Source organism: Dendropsophus ebraccatus, chromosome 9, assembly GCF_027789765.1.
Source record: "Dendropsophus ebraccatus isolate aDenEbr1 chromosome 9, aDenEbr1.pat, whole genome shotgun sequence".
In the NCBI taxonomy this organism is placed as follows: Eukaryota; Metazoa; Chordata; class Amphibia; order Anura; family Hylidae; genus Dendropsophus; species Dendropsophus ebraccatus.
In genome coordinates, this window is record NC_091462.1 from 58915201 (window position 1) to 58934473 (window position 19273).

Consider the following 19273-nt stretch of genomic DNA (forward strand, 5'->3'; position numbering starts at 1 on the left):
TACTTCTAAAACATAGAAGTGGAACAAGCTTTTCTCTAGTATACAGAGGAAATCTTGAAACTGATAGTAGCTGAAAGAAATTACCATTAACAGTACTCTATAAAAAAATAACACAATAGAAGAAAAAGTGGCACGTACAGTAGATTGATGTAAGTTGCTTATACATCTGTGGGAACTAGAGATGGGTACTAGTGTGATGCTGCCCTGAGAGATGCTAAAGGCCATGTAGCCGGTTAAATTATGTATGCTTAAAGCCTAAAGTTTAAAAGTGTTTATTTACCAGTTCCCTGAATTCCCCATTAAACCCCTGCATAGTGGGGTCTACAGCTTTGTACTCTGACCCAGAAAGTCTCCCTCACCTTCCAAATCCTAGCAGATCCACTTCAAGCTGGGGCTTGCAACAGGTGGACAGGACTATGGAAGTATTTTCTTCATAGCTGTAACCCCTCTCTATCCCGGACAGAGAGTGCTGAATTTATGTAACCACATCTGCCCTGCTCACTCCTTCATGCTCCCTGCAGTCTCTGTCAGTCCTTGTGTTTTCCATCCTCTCTGGTGCTGCTATAATGTGCCTGCACTTACACTCAGCCATTCACACTGCTGTATAGAAAAGTTTCTGTCACTGTCCTCCTGCACTGCCTTCCCCATTGCTGTCATGTGACCACACAGAGCCCCTTTCCCCCCAGGAGCTCTCTGGCGCTGGTTGGTACAACTTCGGTTTGCTCTCTATCTGCTTCAATAGATATATGCAAATGTTCCACCATTTTATTAGACATAGCCACATGTTCCCCTAAGCTCTACTTTTATGAATACCACTATTTTTAAAACTTGCATGTGGAAAAACTCGTTATGTGAAAGAAACTAACTTAGAAATTAGCAGGAAAACACTGAGTCATACATGACATATAATCAACAACATGGGTTCTGTTGCAATTAATATATGTTTTGATATACGTTTTCTCCATAAATCTATAAACATTACACATAACATTCCCTAGTATTTGAGCAATGTAAGTGTACTAAAATACAACACTAAAAACGTTTGTTAATACTACAACACGTTATTAACTGAACCACCTTTTCCTTACCTCCATGAGATTGAAGTGTTAGGGGTAGTACTGGTTTATAATGGCGGTCATGACTCCATGAGGCAATTTCAACATAAAAATAAATTTTTGACTGTATGTCTAGAATCCCTGATATACAGGATTACAAGTTACATGTGCCACATAAAGGAATTTTACAGCACACATTCTAAGCTTTTCTAAACATTTACTGAAGTTTTTTCGTAAGAAACCTATGCAACTATCTCATATTAACCCATGAGTTTTCCGTTCCTATCCAGTTCTGGTAACCCAGTGGTCTTATTTTGCTTCTGCTTGGTTTTGGGAAAACCTAGGTCATCACAGTTGCTTTACGGTACTGCTAACTAAACAGAAATGTGGCATAAAATCCAGACACACTTCAAATTGTTTTCAAAAATGTTGTATAAGACCCAGCCTCTCTACTTCTATTCACGCAAACCTCCATTCTCATTGGACTTGTTTGCATTTCTCAGCCTTTGTAGCAGTTCTGATTTGAGAAACAGGGGGGAAAAAAGTACAGCCTAATTCACCCTAAAGTGCAAGAGGAAAAATTTGGTTCTACCAACTTGTTTCCTTATCAGTAGGCCATTGTCAATCAATTAATGGAGACAGCTGGAGTCTGTGGAGCCCGGATTAGGAAAAAGACAATGGTCTGCCCTGAGCTATTACAATTTAATCACTTTAACTAAACAAATAAGGCAGTCCTGAGCTGCTAACATGTCAAGGGAATTCGGAACAAAAAGAAAACTTCAACAAGCATTGGTCTTTACTCGTTTCCCCCTTTGGCAGGACAAGAGAGGGTTATTACTGTAGCTTTAAGTTCCATCTTTGTGTTTCTTGTCTTTGATTCCCATTCGGACCTTGCCACTTTCTGGCACTAATTTGTCAAGCTAAACAAAGAAAGGATTTGTACCTCCTGTAAGGTCTCAATTAGAAGTGGCTTGGTCTGTATTATGCACCATTCAGTAAGGATACAATGACTATAATTACTGGAATTTGCACTAAATGGCTGAAGAATTTGCAGCAAAGCCCTACTCTCCCCAACAACCGTTGGCTTCACTCACAACTAGAGGAGTAAGAATTAGAATCTTGGCTCATACTATTTAGATTTGACAGTGGACACCATTTTGGGTGGAATGACAAAAGAAAAGGGATAAGAACTTGAAATCCAGGGTTAGGATAATATAAATGCTTTACTCTGGGTTTCTTAAAGGCGTTGTCCCACAAATAAAAATGCTACTTACATTCTTTATATAGGAAATTATTATTATTATTTTACAATTGGATCCTTTAAAAGATTGCATCAACAATGCACTTATGATTCTATAACTGGAGGACACGCATGCGTATTAACACTGGCTGCACATCCGGATCTAGCCAAGAGTGGCACAATGACCTAACTGGTGTTCGTTGCCCACTACTTGGACTTGGCTTATTCTTTTGACTGCAACAGGAGGGGAAGGAAACTATTCAGGCAGCTAGGGCAGAAGCCGGGGGATAGCCAGTGAGGAAGAGGCACATGCTAGGCATAATGGGGCGTATTGAAAACAGCTTCCCTAGCGCCATTGTGTGCATCTCAAAGGAGGAAGAAGTGGGACAACTCCTTTTAGGATTGGCACATTAAAGCGACTCTGTACCCACAATCTGACCCCCCCCCCCAACCACTTGTACCTTCAGATAGCTGCTTTTAATCCAAGATCTGTCCTGAGGTCCGTTTGGCAGGTGATGCAGTTATTGTCCTAAAAACAACTTTTAAACGTACAGCCCCGTGCCCTACGGGCGTGGCTTGGAATATCTGTGCTCTAACTTTGCACTACCCCTCCGTCCCTCCTCCCCACCCTCTTCATCATTAGCAATGCCACTGGAGCATTTTCTCCATGCTGAACATTTGCACAGGTGCCTTAACGATCCAGCCCATGTGCCGGGCTCACACAGCTGACGAATAGTAGGAAATCTGCCTGGAGCATTCCTAATGAGGAGGGCGGGGAGGAGGGATAGAGAGGTTGTGCCAGCTAAAAGTTTTTTTTTAGGACAATAACTGCATCACCTGCCGAACGGACCCCAGGACAGATATTGGATTAAAAGCAGCTACCTGAAGGTACAAGCGGTTTTGGGGGGGGCGGGGTCAGATTGTGGGTACAGAGTCGCTTTAATGTTCTTCTTATCCGAAAACAATGCTCCCTTCTTACTACATCCTACACATATCATAAAATATCCTGTTAATAGCTACTTTAAGTTAAAGTAATTAATTTAGCTATATGCTTTACAGCCTGCCTGAAGAACAAGAAGAACCTATAGGATTCCCCATTGTTAAAATTGACAGGATATTGCTAGGATAGGGTTTCTATTCTATGAGGGATCAAGCGGCAGGACCCCCACTGATGAAACAGAGAAACATAGAAGATTGTCAGCAGACCATCTAGTCTGCCCTTTTTATATATTATTATATTTAATTATTATTTTCTTTGTTTTTATATTTATCATCACCTTAGGCCTCTTTTACACGTTCAGTGACTTTTCTAGGCAGCAAAACCTCCCACTATTTTTCCTCTGCGATCCGTGGAAAACTATCCGTATTTGCATCGATAATTGCATCCGCTTCCGTATCTGTAAAATGTTAACACTAGTTTGCTTAGTTTGGATCCCATAGACTTCTATGGGTAATCTGTACCGCAATCACAATCCGCACTATTACATGTCCTTTTTTTCACCGAATGGGTTACAGATCAAAATTAAAACGGACTGGGTGGGTAGCCCAATATAAAGTCTGTTCTTGTAGTTAGTAAATATGACAGGGAGTCCATTATTGTCAGGATTATAAAAGGAAGGATCAAGAGGAAAGAAAAAGCTGAGAGCCTAACCATGAGGTTGGTTAACCCAAGGGATTAAAGTTGTCCCCACCTAAGCATCCATACCACTACCCAGGAAAAATCCATCAAATCCATACTGGCTTTAGGCCCGGCCTAGATATCCAGTAAAGTCCAAATCTCAGTCTATACTGGATCTCTTAGCTGAGACATCTTAGTCACCTCCATTAGATACTGTAAAGTAACCCATCTGAGGCTGTCAGCTATAACATCTCTATGACAGAACTGTACTTTGTAACCATTAAATTACCATTTTTCTCAAGTACTACTACATTCTCAATTGTCTGGTTTTCCTAAACTGCACCTCACCAACACCAACCCCATATAACCAGAGAATCATCTCAGGGAGTTATCCCTGTGGGAACTACAAGAGCCATCATCAACCCCCTAGGTGCAGCCCCCTCACAACCTCTACAACAGAGCCCTAGATAGAGAGAGAGTTCAGAAGACAGCCCATGCACAGACTTCTTCTCCCCTTATATTCTAGTTAGCTGCAGATATACACACTACTGTGCAAAAGTTTTAGACAGGTGTGCAAAGTGCAGCAAATAGAAATAGTGTAACTGTTGGCTCCAATCAGACATATTTTTGACAAATGTCTTACTTTGCAAGATTTTTTCCACACCTGCCTAACAGTTTTGCACAGTACTATATATATCACTGGGTGCTACATATTTTTATCACTTGAATAAATGTGAAAATAAACAAATATTGACATATTTATATGTGCTGACATCTAGTGGCCAATATAGCTACTCTGATAATTGGTGCACAGTATAATATGTGAAAACGTTTAAAGAATAGCTGTATGGTCTGGAGCCACATATACAGTTTGGAATGTATAGCAACCAAGACCGTATTAATAAGCTCATGCTGCCTTAGCAGATTTTTCAAATATAATAATTTTCATTTTCTTAGAATCATAGTATATGGAGTATTACTGACAGAAAGGCAAAGTCACATACAGTAGGTGATATAGAGAAGGGTAAGGGGTGGGGTTATTGGGAAGGCTGGTGATGACAATGCCTTTCCCACGTTCTTCCTCCATTGACCCTCATGCTGTGAACTGTAAACAGCAGTTCTTGAGATGTGCTTTACAGCAGGTACCTGGACGCAAGAAACCTCAAATGATAAAGGATGATGATTTCTACAATGTGAGGTGAGTATGTTCTGTGACATAAAGAGGAGCAGAAGGAGGGTGAGATGAAACCATACTCTATTGTCACAGGAGGATGCTGTGTTACCTGTCTCCAGCTATATAATAGTTATCGGCATTGATTGTAATCCTGCCTGTAAACGGGATGTAATTTCTACAAAACAAGGTGATAAAGCTAAATTTATGGATTCTTTTGAACACAAAGGGAAACATGAAAGAAGAAGAAAATAAAAATCTACAACAATTTGAATGCTGCCCCCTTACACACTGCTGCCATAGGCACAGGACCGTGAGCGCCAATTCAGCAAAACAGGGCAAATATATGATTTTAAAGAGCAGTTTTGTGAATGAGAGGTAGATTCAGCAGAATTAAACATATTAGACTGTCATTTTGAATTAATTCCTGGTTTTGACTAAAAAAAAAAAAAAAAAAAAAAAAAAGACAAAAAAATGACATGTTTAATTCCACGCCTCTCATCTTATTGTTATCACAATGTTTGACACACGAATGCTACATTATTACAAAAATGGAACACAAAAAAAGTGCCTTGCCTTAAAACTACTGGAGTACCACCATAGACTGTCCAGGTGGTCTGCAGGTTGTTTCTGAACATTCTTGCAAAGTCTACAGTGACATAGAGATAGTGCCATAGCAAAAGAGGAAAGATCAGGGCTCTTTGGAGAGAAGCCAGGGGTTGTTTGCTACTCACCCTGACTTCCCAATTGCTGTATACACAGTGCTTAAACCGACTCTGTACCCACAAACTGACCCCCCCAAACCACTTGTACCTTCGGATAGCTGCTTTTAATGCAAGATCTGTCCTGCGGTCCGTTCGGCAGGTGATGCAGTTATTGTCCTAAAAAAATACTTTTAAACTTGCCAAACGGGAGTATCTGTGCCCTAACGTTGCACAAGCTCTCTGTCCCTCCTTCCCGCCCCCCTCATCATTAGGAATTCTCCAGGCAGATTGCCTCCTATTCCCCACCTGTGTCAGCCCGGCACATGGGCTGGATCGTTAAGGACCTGTGCAATGTTCAGCATGGAGAAATGTTTCAGTGGCATTCCTAATGCTGAAGAGGGTGGGGAGGAGGTACGAAGGGGCGGTGCAAAGTTAGGGCACAGATACTTCCGTTTGGCACGGGCTTCAAATTTAAAAGTATTTTTTTTTTTTTTTAATATATTTTTATTAAAATTTTTCACATAGTAGTTTTTTCACAGTTTCACAAGGTATTTCGGATATACACAATCAACGGTATCCCCAAACCCCTCCCCCCCTCAACCCCCCCCTTCCCCCCTCTCTCGCAGTACCCCTCTCCATGCCGCCCCTAGATCAACCAAAAACAACCTAGAACGGTGGTAGCGAAACCATAGATCAGAAATCTGACAAGTGTAGCGGAGATAATGACAACTCCTCTGCCCTCCAGTAGTGGTCTGGGGTGTGGGCCCGATTAGTACAGTTTGAGTCTCCCCAGGGAACCCGCCAGGTCCGCTTTCAGGTACCATTCTGTCAGTTTAAATGGGGAAATAGCATGAACAATTTCCTGGTCACTACAGAAGGAAGTTATAAACGATTTCCATTTAGAGATGAAGTGTGTAGTTTTCGTAGACTTATGCTGCTCAGCCTCCAGTTGGTCCATTGTCATATAGTATTTTACCTGGGCGACTACCTCAGAAACAGATGGGATGGTGGGTACAAGCCAATTGGTTAACAGACACCTCTTGGCCACTAAAATAAATATATGCATGAGATGGGAAATCGGGTTGTCGCTTTCAGGGATGTGGAGTATGATGGTAGGGGCTCGTATTGGTAACCTTTGGTGCAATTTGGACCACAACAATTCACTCAAGGCCGACCAGTATGAGTCCAGGACAGGGCAGGTCAGGAGACCATGTAAAAGGTCAGTGTTGGGTGTGTGGCACCGGGGACAGGCCGTGAGACGGTTGGGGTCTGTGGAAGTGCCCGGCAGTGAGAAGCCATATAGGGCGTGGTGCATTATTTTAAAATGCGTTTCCCTCCATCGTTCATTAATCACTGAAGCTCGTATTATACCCCAGCCCTTCAAGATGTTATCCTTCAGGCCGGTCTCCCCTAACTTACGTTCCCAGTAATCGAACATTTGTGATTCCAAATGCTCCAGACCTGATCGTTTGATGTCCTGATAGATAAGTGATAAGGAGTGACAGGCCTCCGAGCAGTCCACATAATTCTCCAAGATGCCTGGTTGTATTTCTCGTGACCAGTTCCCAAGGCGGGAAGTCAGGAAGGATATGACTTGTCTATATGGTAAGAAGTGGCCTGCTCCCAGGCCTGTGGCTGCCCGTAGTTCTGCAAACGTCAAAAGTCTCGGCTCCGAGGCGTGGAGGAGGTCTCCGACCTTTCGTATACCCCGAACCTTCCACATTGTAAACATTTTGTTCTCCCTTCCCATTGTGAACTCCGCATGGTTCCAGAGGTCCATATGCCGACTAGCTAGATACGATTGCTTTAGCAGGATCCTGACCTGTTTCCAAGCTGCAATGGTATCTCGAAATGACACACTGCCTTTTATGTTGGGCGGGAGGCAGGCGAATTTGGTGTGTAATATGGACTCTAGGGACCATGGGGAGGCCAGTGCAGACTCCAGGGGGATATTCGAGAACGGTCCCCCACCTCTTAACCAATCTATGCTATGTCTCAATAGGCAAGCTAGGTTATAGTATCGTACGTCTGGCATGTTAAGGCCGCCTTTATCTTTTGGGAGTACTAATTTTTTATACGCAATGCGGGGGCGTTTATTTGCCCATATGAATGCGGTGAAAGCACGCTGCAGCGTCAGCACGTCCTGGCGTCGGAGGAGTAGGGGTATCATCTGGAGGGGGTACAACATTTTGGCGAAAGACATCATCTTCAGCAAGTGACATCTAGCTAGGAGGGGAAGGGGCAGGGCGGCCCATTTCTTGAGTTCTCGTACTATTTTTTGAATGATAGGGGGAAAATTTAGCGAGTAAAGCGAGTGCGGAGAACGGCCTACGTGTATTCCCAGGTAGCGTATGTGCGTGCGGGTGACCTTGACCGGAATGTCAGGGAGGATGGCTCTGTTGGTCGGGGAGGGAGCAAGGTCTAGCATTTCGCTCTTCGCTACGTTGATCTTATAACCTGAGCATTCCCCGAATCTCTGCAGCATCTTGAGGACTTCAGGTAGGTCTCGGTCCGGACGCTCCAAGAACAGGAGGAGGTCGTCCGCGAACAAGGCCACCTTAGCCTCCTGATTGCCTACTCTAATCCCTCTCACCTGCTTTGTGGCCTGTAGCTGACGTGACAATGGTTCTATCGCAAGATTAAAAAGTAAAGGGGATAGGGGGCAGCCCTGCCTGGTCCCCTTCAATAAAGGAAAGGGAGGGGATAGGAAACCGGGGGTGGATACCCTCGCCAGAGGGGAATGATACATGGCCGCTATAAGATTGTGGAAGGCGGCAGGGAACTGCATTCTCTCTAGGACCGTCCGCAACCATCCCCAGCTCACGTTGTCAAAAGCTTTCTCAGCATCTACCGACAATATGGCTGGGGATGGGTGCAGGTCCGGGCGCAGATGGACCTCATCAAGGACCGCGATCACCCTTCTAATGTTGGATACTGCTGCCCTCCCCTTGATAAAGCCAACCTGTACCGGGGATATTAATCTCGGGAGGATGAGTGACAGTCTGTCCGCCATAATTTTGGCCACTATTTTGAGGTCCACATTGATTAGTGAAATGGGCCTATAGGAGTCTGGAAGAAGAACGTCTTTCCCGGGTTTTGGTATTACAACTACATGGGCCGTATTGCTTTGTGGCGGGATCACTCCATCTCCTGTCAAATAGGTGTTGTATAGTTTGGATAGTGCTACTGACACATTGTCAGTTAAGATGGAATAGAAGTCCCCGGAAAATCCGTCCGGGCCAGGTGCTTTATTTTTGGGCAAATGAGAGATAGTTTCCTGCACCTCTGTTGCCGTAATAGGGGCATGCAGGGCCAGGCTCTCTTCTTCCGATAGGGAAGGTAAAAGATCCAACCATGGCTCAAGCGAATTTCCAAGGGGGGGGTCAGCGGAGTAAAGCTTTGCATAGTAATCCCCAAAGACCTTATTAATGTCAGCGGGGGAGGTATGATATGTGCCTTGTGCATCTCTTAATTTAGTGACATGTGAGGGAGGGTTGGGGCCTTTGGCAAAGCGGGCCAGTAAACGGCCCGCCTTGTTTCCATATCTAAATAGCTGTGCCTCCAGGTGGGAGCGGCTTAAGGCCTCCTTCCTCCTGAGCCACAGGTCGTATTCAGATTTGGCTTGTGACCATGCTTTCTGAAGTGTCGGGTTAGGATTTGCGAGAAAGGCGGTGTAGGCCACCCTTAGTTGTTGACTATAGTGAGCGAGGCGAGAGTTTGCTTTTTTCTTTTGGGAGGACACGTAGGCCATTATTCTACCCCTTAGCACCGCTTTCGCTGCATCCCAGAAGAGTTGGGCATCTTGGGTGTGAGTCTCATTATCGGAGGCATATGTCATCCACCATCCCCTTAGCATGTCTTGAAAAGACTCATCCTTCGCCAAACCTAGGGGGAACTTCCACTGGAAGTCAGATCCACGGGGGTGCAGGTCAGTTACATCTAGACTAACCGGGGCATGGTCGGAGATTACCATCTCATGAATCTCAGATCGCCTTAATCTGGGAAGCAAGGGGGCGGATGCCAAGACGCCGTCAATACGGGACCAGGTGGAATGAACAGAGGAGAAGTGAGAGAATTCTCTTCCATCTGGGTGTAAGTGGCGCCACGTGTCGGTAAGACCGACTGTGCTAATAAAGTCCCCAAAGACGGCATCATTGGCAGACACCCTCCCCGGACCCACCTGTTTCCTTTTTCTATCCTCCAAAGGGGAAGGGACTGCATTAAAATCCCCGGACACCAGGACATGTCGTGACGGATCTGCCATTATTGATACCGCAAGCTCTGAAAAAAAGGGGCGAGAGGAGTCATTAGGACCGTATACATTATGAATTAGGAATTCTTCTGTACCAGTGTTTATTTTGACTACACAGTGCCTACCCTCTGTATCGCAACCCACTAGGGAAGCTGAACAAGAGAAGTGTTTGCTGATGAGTGTTAGCACCCCGGCCTTACGGTTATCAGAAGATGACCCAAACACTGGCCCCACCCACAATTTTCTCATTCTGTCAAAGTCAGCGGATGGTAAGTGGGTCTCCTGTAACAGGACCACATCAGGACGTAATTTTTTCAGATGACGTAGGACCATCATGCGTTTATGTGGAGATTTAAGCCCTTTAACGTTCCAGGAGATTATCCGCATAACCTGACAGAACCGAATAGATCATCTTCTGGCAACATGGAGAGAACGTACTGCGAGCATTTCCCCCCCCCCACCCTCCCATACCAACTCCCAACCAACCCTCCCACAACAGGACCCCCCCCCTCCCTCCCTTCCCAACCCCCAACCATCCCGACAACAACTGTTAACATGTAGTGAATAACCATCACAAACAACAAGGCAATCCCTAAGTGCTGATACCAGAACGTGTCTGGTAGGGATCCATGGTGCCTCATGGCCACCTTTTTTCCATGCGACAAGGCACAGGAGAGTACCTTCCTCCACATCTTCTAATGCCTTCATCCTTGGAGAGCATATCCCTGCCTCCGTTAATGAAAAAAGGTATATCCTGTGGTGTGATTCACCGTGTCCCAGGGGAGATAAAGCTGTTGGCAACTTCCCCAACCAGGGGATAGACGGGGTAGCAGGATGCTTTCTCTAAAGGTAACCATAACAAGTCCACCTCTGAGGGTGTTAAGACCCGAAATCAACTGTGGGGTCCAGAGAAACATAGAACATAGCTTAGCCCCGACGGGGCATAGGAGCGGAGCCGGAGCCTTCAAACCGGAGTAAGGGATGATCTCCTCTTGCGCTGTTCTTTGGGTAGCGAGTCACGAGACATCTCGGACCTCCTCGACTCTGTGGGCCACGAAGAGCTGGGGGGCCGCAAGGGGGACCTTGATGAGCTGGGCAGTGGATCTCCAGGGGGTCGCTCCTCACCCGGATCGGGATGAGTAGGTAATCCATCCGGCGGACGCAGGATGTAGGAAAGACCGTCTGCTGCAGCATCAGGAGAGGTGTAGGAGGAAGTGGAGCCGTCCTCATGAAACACCCGCAGGGTGGCTGGGTATATCAGGGCGAACTTGACTTTGTGCTTAAACAGGTCAGAGCATAGGGGTGAGAACAACCTGCGTCGTCTAGTTGTCTCCACAGAAAAGTCACTGAAAATCAGCAGCTTGCGATTCTGGTACGACAGCTCACCTTTATGGCGCCGAAACGCCTGCAAAATGTCCACCTTGTCAGTAAAGCGCAGAAATCTCACTATTATCTGCCGAGGTCGCTCTCTGGGTAATAGCGGCTTGGGTACCCCTTGTATCGGGCCCTGGCGTAGGTCCGGGCCGAGTCTATGGGCTCTCTCCACCTCGCATTCCCGTGGTAGCCGCAGTAGCTGGGGGAGGGTTACCTCACAAAAATGTCTCAGATCTTTGGCCGGGACTGACTCCGGTACCCCCAGAATTCTCAGGTTGTTCCTGCGGGACCGGTCCTCAAGATCTTGGACCTTGTCCCACAGGTTCTTATTGTCTTCTTCCAGGGCGGCAAGCTGGGAGGATTGCTGGCCTATAAAGTCCTCCATGTTCTGCATTCTGGTTTCCACCTCATCCAGTCTCTCAGCATGTAGATTCACGTCAGACTGTAATTGCTTAAGGGAGGTGGCGACTGTGGATGAGAGGGCTTCCTGCAGGTCAGGGGCTAGTTGTTTGGCCACCTCCAGGGCGATCTGCCTGTAATCTAGCTGGGGAGGTACCTGGTCGTCTTCTTGTTCCGAGTATTCCTCCTCAGAGAGCGTGCTCCCTGCATGTGTGGTTGCGCCCGCCATCTTGGAGCCTCGAGGCGCCGTCTTGCCTGCTTTCCCGGTCGCCTTGGTACGTGTTTTCTGACCCATTTTGTTGATAAAACGGTCCATGTGGGTCTGCTCTGCCCGGTGTCTCGTGTGGGTATTCGTAGGTAAGAGATTGCGGGTGTTATTTGCCTGGGACGGGAGCGGAGGCACGGAGCTGCTCTTCCCTGCGACCTCACAGCATGGCGCCGGAACCGGAAGCCTTAAAAGTATTTTTTTAGGACAATAACTGCATCACCTGCCGAACGGACCACAGCACAGATCTTGGATTAAAAGCAGCTGAAGGTACAAGTGGTTTGGGGGGGTCAGATTGTGGGTACAGAGTCGCTTTAATGGGCCCTTTGTACAAAACCTAGCAGGAACCATAAAGCTTCCTGTTTCCAGTCCTGGTGATCATGTGATTGCCAGGTACTGGGCATCTGAAGGAGCTATTGACCCAGATAAGTTTGCAGCGAGGGTCAGAGGTAGTGTTCTCCCATCACTAGGACTAATATATTAGCCCAAGTCACAGGGGAAATCAGCTATAGAAACAAGCATATTGTTTTGTTAGGGTACGTTCACACAGACCGACTCACAGCGAAAATCTCGCTGCGAGTTTTGCAGTGAGACCCACTACGAGCTAGGATCCTGGCAGATCCTGTGCATACATACTTTCTTTCAGACCGCTGCAAGTATGTGTTGCAGCCGACCCCTTAGCCCGTTCATCGGCTCTCGCTCTCTGTATACATTACCTGTCTCCTGCACGGGGTCCCGGCTTCCTGCTCTGCTGCCCAGCCAATCAGTGTGTTGCCAAGCCACAGATTGGCTGGGCGAGAGAGCAGGAAGCTGGGACCCAGTGCAGGAGACAGGTTATGTACAGATGTAGCCATTGTCACCATGATTGGGTTGACGCGTCAGCCCGTCATGGTAACTTTAACGTGTCAAATCTCTCTTGACGCGTTCAGAGTAAAATAGTTTTTTAACATGTAGTTTCTACCTTTCACCACCAGGTGGCGCATGGAACAATTGTACACTTCACTATCCTGATATAGCACATAGAAGCTACTGCCTGCACGGGGTCGCTTCTCCCAGCTGCTGACTTTTATTGTGTTTTGAATAAACCCATCACATTTTTTCGTTCAATTCTTTGTATACTTCGTTCAAACATCCCTCCAAGTAAAGAAATATACAAGAATGTGAACACAAAAAAAAGGAAAAATAAATGAATAAATAAAAAAACACAGAAACGCAGTTAGGCAGATTCTCTATTTAAAGTACCTGGGACCCCATCCCCCTCATGCTCCGACGTTCTGCACAATTCTGGAGAAAACCTCTTTGAAGCAAGTGTGAGCTTGGAGAAAGAAAATTAGCACTTTCTGGCAGCCGATCTTTTTATATCCCTGGTTGAGATGATGAAGAGCAGATGTCAGTACGACCAGTGGAGGAGAGAAGGGACAGAAGGAAGAATGTATTGGGTCAAGAAAGATCCAGAGGAGGCAAAAGGTGAAGTCTGAATCTGCCAGTTCTGTAGATAGTGGCTATGAGGGGCTGGCTGCACTGTAGAATTCTCCGGCTGAGACCATATTCAAGGAGAGAGAATTTGAAAGCTTCCCAACCTGCAAAACCTATGTAGGTTATGAAGATTGTGTGGTAATAGAAATGGATGACTATGAGAAAATATCTGAAAATAAGGAGTCAGATGAGAAAACAGAAAGAACTGATCCCTCGGTCTCAAACTCTGCTGAAGAGACAGCCAGGAAATTGTACAGGGTTTTCCGACAGCGATGGAGATGTGCTGCTCCCTGCAAAACTCAACATCCATAGATGCATAAATGCAAACTGTAGCCTATTTGTAATGAATAGCTGTGAACTTTTAACTTAGCAATGATTTGTGAATAAAACAGCAACAAATATATGATAAAAAGGAGCAAATTCATAACAGAGTATATTTCAACAAAATATACCACAGAGCCCTTGTGGCAGAATAAACTGTACTGTATGTGGATATCCACTATAAAATATAACATCCAAACTAAGTCACTTAAATTCAGTCTATTAGTAACAAAATAATCAGGCAGTGGACACACACTTGCATGTGGTAGAGTCTTGGGAATTATGGCCAAGTAAGAGTAATTTGCCAGTGCTCGTGATATATTGATCCTATTTGCACAGCAGTTACAATGTTATAGGAGTGCTGGGATCTATAGTTCTCCAAATCTCTGTTGCTGCACATCGTGTGCACTTAGATTGTAGCAGAATCCTAGCTACAATAAGGGTTATTGCCTTTGGTTAGAGGCAGTGTTGGTGATGATGTAATAAGAGAGCTGGGATCTTTAGTACTCCACAAGGTGAAGACCATACTGTAAGGGTGCCTGCTCTCAGATCTGGGGAGAAATAGTTGGAAAACACACTGCCTGTGGCACCTCTCACCCTTCCGATGATGACTCCAGGAGCGATCCTCTTCATTGTGAGGTGCACCTCCCTAATTTCTGTAACTTCTGCCATGATACTCTAAACTACTCCACTGTATTGCTACATTCTTGCTGTGTTAATTTGACAGCCTACACTGCCACAAAGTATAAAGCTGTCCCAGCTCTGGTACATCAGGGCTATTCAAGCTCTGCTACATAATCCCAGCTCTGCTACATCTTCCCAGCTCTGGTACATCAGGGCTATTCAAGCTCTGCTGCATAATCCCAGCTCTGCTACATCTTCCCAGCTCTGGTACATCAGGGCTATTCAAGCTCTGCTACATAATCCCAGCTCTGCTACATCTTCCCAGCTCTGTTACATCAGGGCTATTCAAGCTCTGCTACATAATCCCAGCTCTGCTACATCTTCCCAGCTCTGCTACATCAGGGCTATTCCAGCTCTGCTACTGTACATTACTTGTTTTGAGACTCAGCAGTACCTTTGACCAACACAACCTGGCTGCTCACTGGAGTCTATCTGATTGGGACAAAAGACTAGATAGTCTCTGTGCATTAAAGCCCCCAGTGACTGTTTGCACTATTTTATATTACTTTGTGTGATTTTAAGTGAATTAATTTGGATGTTATATTTTATAGTGGCTATCCACATACAGTTCATTCTGCCACAAGGGCTCTGTGGTATATTTTGTTGTAATATACTCTGTTGCTACTTTTTATCATGTGCATTATTTGTTGTTGTTTTATTCACAAATCACTTGTAAATTAAAAGCTCACAGCTATTTATTACAAATAAGCTACAGTTTGCATCTATCATATCTGTATTGTTCGAAGCGACTAACAGAAGATCCCAATGGTCACAGACTGAGCCAAATAATGCAGCTGTTTTAGTATAAGCAAGAGATTATATTTGCTACATTGTGTTCACTATCTGCTACAAAATGATACATTTCCATGCATAAAGTTACTGGCTATTTTCCTTTGCGGTAATTGCTATGGGCATTCTGTGTATAGAGGCAGGGAAACCATGACTGTATGCAGGGAGGATTTGTGACTGGCCCTGTAGTGCAATGGTAGGGCTATTGCTCACCATGTGTGAGGGCTGGAGTTCAATTACCACTTAATTGGTGTGTTTATTCTATAGTAAATTTGTTTGTTTATACTATAGTAAAAAGATTGAGAAAACATAAATATTGTTCATTCATAGAAAAGAAGACATTTATTAGTGAATGTGGGTAGGGTAGTTCGTGGATATTAGGGCATTATTATTACTACATATATAGGGTGTTCAAAGGGAACTACTGTATACTGCTAAGTTCTTTCTCTTTTCAAGGCTGAGGCTATAGCGTAGAGGTAAGTGGCTTGCCTGGGATGGTCCCGGACTGGAGTTAGAGTCCCATGAATGGCAATGCTAGTTTTCTATTTATTTAAAATTATTGCTTAAATGTTAAAAAAAAGAAGTAAAAAACAGGTGTTTTTTTTTTTGTCTTTTTAAAGTGAAGCGTGGATCATTTAGTTATATAAAGATGACTATGTCACTGCAATTCTATCATTATAGTCACCATATATAATGATTGATATATCATTAAACAAGGAAGGGAGGAACTAAAATGCCAGTTATTAATCTCTATATAAAATAAATGCAATGATAGAATAAGATGAATAAAGGTGTGGCTACTGTTATGAGGTGGCGGCTCTTCATTCCATTCAACCCCCTACTTTCATCATATGTAGCGTGGAGCGGGTCTCGCTGCAAAACTCGCAGCGAGATTTCCACTGCGAGTGGGTCAATGTGAACGTACCCTTAAAACTTCAAAATGTAACCTTTAACCTTAGTAATAAAAAAATAAATAAAATAAAATAATTGGATCAAGAATGAGAGGGTGTTTTTTCCGCTGTTGACAGGCAGGGCTCACAACCAGTTAGTGATTTCTAGGATCATATAGGCCCCTGCCTTGACAATATCTGATCATTTATTATTTTACTTGGTTTTGTCTCACTTGGTTCTGTGTTCTATCCGTATTCAGGGCAAGAAACTCTATTGTACACTGCCTGTACTTTAGTCAGCAAAAAGCTACTGACATGTCCATTTTAAAAAGACAAGCCCAGATGCTGACTGCAATTAAAGGAAGCATGCGGCAGCCGTGTATAGTACAATCACATGAAAAAGCACCCTAAAAAATCAGCACTCATAGGAGATAAGATCATATCATATCAGATTGTGTCAAATAGGATGCTCCAGAATTTTTGTTAGGTACATAAGTATTTACTAAAACCAACATGTCAGGAGAGCTAAGCAGTTTCCAGCGGCAGATGGGGAACATGTACTCATAAATATCCAGGACGACAAAGTGTGTAAATCTAAAAAAAAGTGTAATTATTACCTGCACATTTGAAGCTCTGGGCCGTGAGCCCTCTTTCTAAGGCCAATGTTGTCAAAATTCCAAGAAAACTTGTGGTTACGGACTGGCGTTTGCTCTTCTGCAACTCCCTTAAGGATAGCTGCTCTTTGGATTTGTTCCTAAGAGGCACTAGTACATTCTGATCGGGTTTCCTTGCGAGATTAGCAGCAGATATAAGAGCATCCATCCATTCTTGTGCCCTCTGGCGGGTTTCAGTTCGAAGACGAAGAACGTCTTGAGGAAAGATGACTTGGAAACAAGAATCATATCCATCAAGGGTATCCATCTGAACAGATGCACATGTGTCAATGCTATAACTAATCAATGGGTCTTCATCCAGACAACTCTGCTGATAAGCTGTCAAGTGTGAACTGGTAAGAACAAAAGTAAAGGCTTTCCAATTATTTTGCAATGTTAACCTATATAAAGTCCCTGTTTTTAATATGTTTTTCTGATACCCATTGGTTAGGTTAATGGCCCTCGAAAGTTCACTAGATATATTTGATAAACCGTGAGTTTCCAAATAGTCACTGTTATTGTCGCTTGTGATTTTTGATCTAGTTATGACATCATTCTGAGGGCTCATGTAATCTGGCACTAAAGTCAAAGCCCGTACTCCCTCCCATAACTTTTGCCCCCAGTCCAAAGCCTCCCATGCAGAATCTGCCTTCAGCTGCAACTGGCTGTTGTCTGACATCAAGACGTCAACCAATTTAGTCTCATGGCTTCCAGTAATAGTGATACTTTCAATGTGAGCAAGAGGATAAGCAGTAATGGCATTATGGTTACCACTGCTGTCCGTACTATAGATGTGAAGTTTATATTGAGTTATCTCAGCATAACAACTTTTCCAAAAGCTTTCTTGAGTTTTCCGAGTTTCTAGGAATCCTTTTTTGAGTATATTTGGCAACATAAGTTCTGCAAAATTAAAAAGATGTATTAGGTCAAAAAGTCTTTAATGCAATACAGTAATACAACACAGGAAAGTGAAAACACAGGACAAAAATGAGGCATAATTTCAATGGGTATTTCACAAAATATTTAGTTAAAGGGAATGTACCAATTGGCTTACTGAATTTGTTTTTAACATTACCTTGCCGGCACCGCTTCCCGTGATCGACACTTTTTTATTCATATGCATTTAGGCCCACACTATACACTGGAGGCAGGACCAGCGTCCCCAGTGTAATGACATCCCCCCCCCCCCCCTCAATTATGTGGCCAGACTTGATTCTAATGCAGCGGATATCGTTACACTGGGAACCGATCACGGAACTGGGTGGCGCTTTGAAAAATGGACCGCACCACTGGGATCTCTGCACCAGTAGTGGCAAAGTAGCATAGAAAAAAATCTGTTAGGGAATTGGTATGTTTGCTTTAATAACCACAAGCCATAAATGCAGATAGATTTCCTGGAGGAGAATAATCTTGGACATACAGTATAGAAGGAGCTGAAAAAGATGTTTCTGTACAAGTAATTAATTAGACCTTTCCATTTATTTTCCTCTTGGCCGCCTCACCTCGACAGACAGTGGTTGAAGAACCCCATTCTAGAGATCTTTAAATGCGCATATACATTAGATCACAGCTGATAAATATGGACGACTTCAACCAAAACAATTGTTCATTAGGTGAAATATAAGAAGGAACAATACTTTTAGCTTACTAATGACACAATTTGACAATTTTTAAAATTTTCAGGTAATAGTAACATATTTGAAATTTCTTTTGCTTTTTTTAGCGATATATTTTGGGGGACATTTATGAAAGTCCCGCCCGAGGCATACGCCAGGGAGAAGGTGCATATTCGCCCCTTCTCCCTGACGTACGCCTGACATATGCACTGATGGGCGGGTTGGGGGTGCTTGGGGGGGGGGGGGGTTTGACAAGGCGGGGAGGAGGCGTGGCCTCCTCCAGTGCCTTATTTATCATGATATACACCTTACGGCGGAAAAGGGGCGGGGCCTAATATAAGACCGGCGTATTTGTATGCCGATCTTCATAAATCCCCCACTATTTGTTTTCTTTTACATATGTAACATTCTTAGGTTCTTCTTTGTGCTTATACTGCATTTTATATTCTGAAAGACGTATTGTGATGCTGTCAGTTCTTGGATACACAAATAAAGATTTTGTTATCTTTTTGCAGTGTGTTGCTGCAGTATATTTTTACCATTGTCTCCTTTTTTTATTCCATTGTATTCTTTTTATTTGTATTATAAGTCCATCTAATAATGGTGCCCACCTTCTCCATTTGGTGTCATGTTGATATTATTGGAATAACTTTTTATTGTCAGTAATTTTATCAAAGGAATGACTTACTACACATATAAGAATACAGTCTTATATGAGGATGGCTTACAAATAAATACTTCTTTTTTTAGTTTCTTTATGTAATGA

The 19273-nt window shown here is 44.0% G+C and overlaps 1 protein-coding gene across 2 annotated transcripts in view; it reads right to left on the reverse strand.

Annotated features, from left to right (window-relative positions):
* PLEKHM3 (pleckstrin homology domain containing M3) overlaps positions 1-19273 on the reverse strand; it is a 141321-nt gene that overhangs the window by 95947 nt on the left and 26101 nt on the right. For both annotated transcript variants that reach the window (XM_069983472.1, XM_069983473.1), the window contains exon 3: positions 16856-17791. In XM_069983472.1, coding sequence (XP_069839573.1) covers positions 16856-17791 — 936 coding nt within the window. The remainder of the gene's footprint in view (positions 1-16855; positions 17792-19273) is intronic.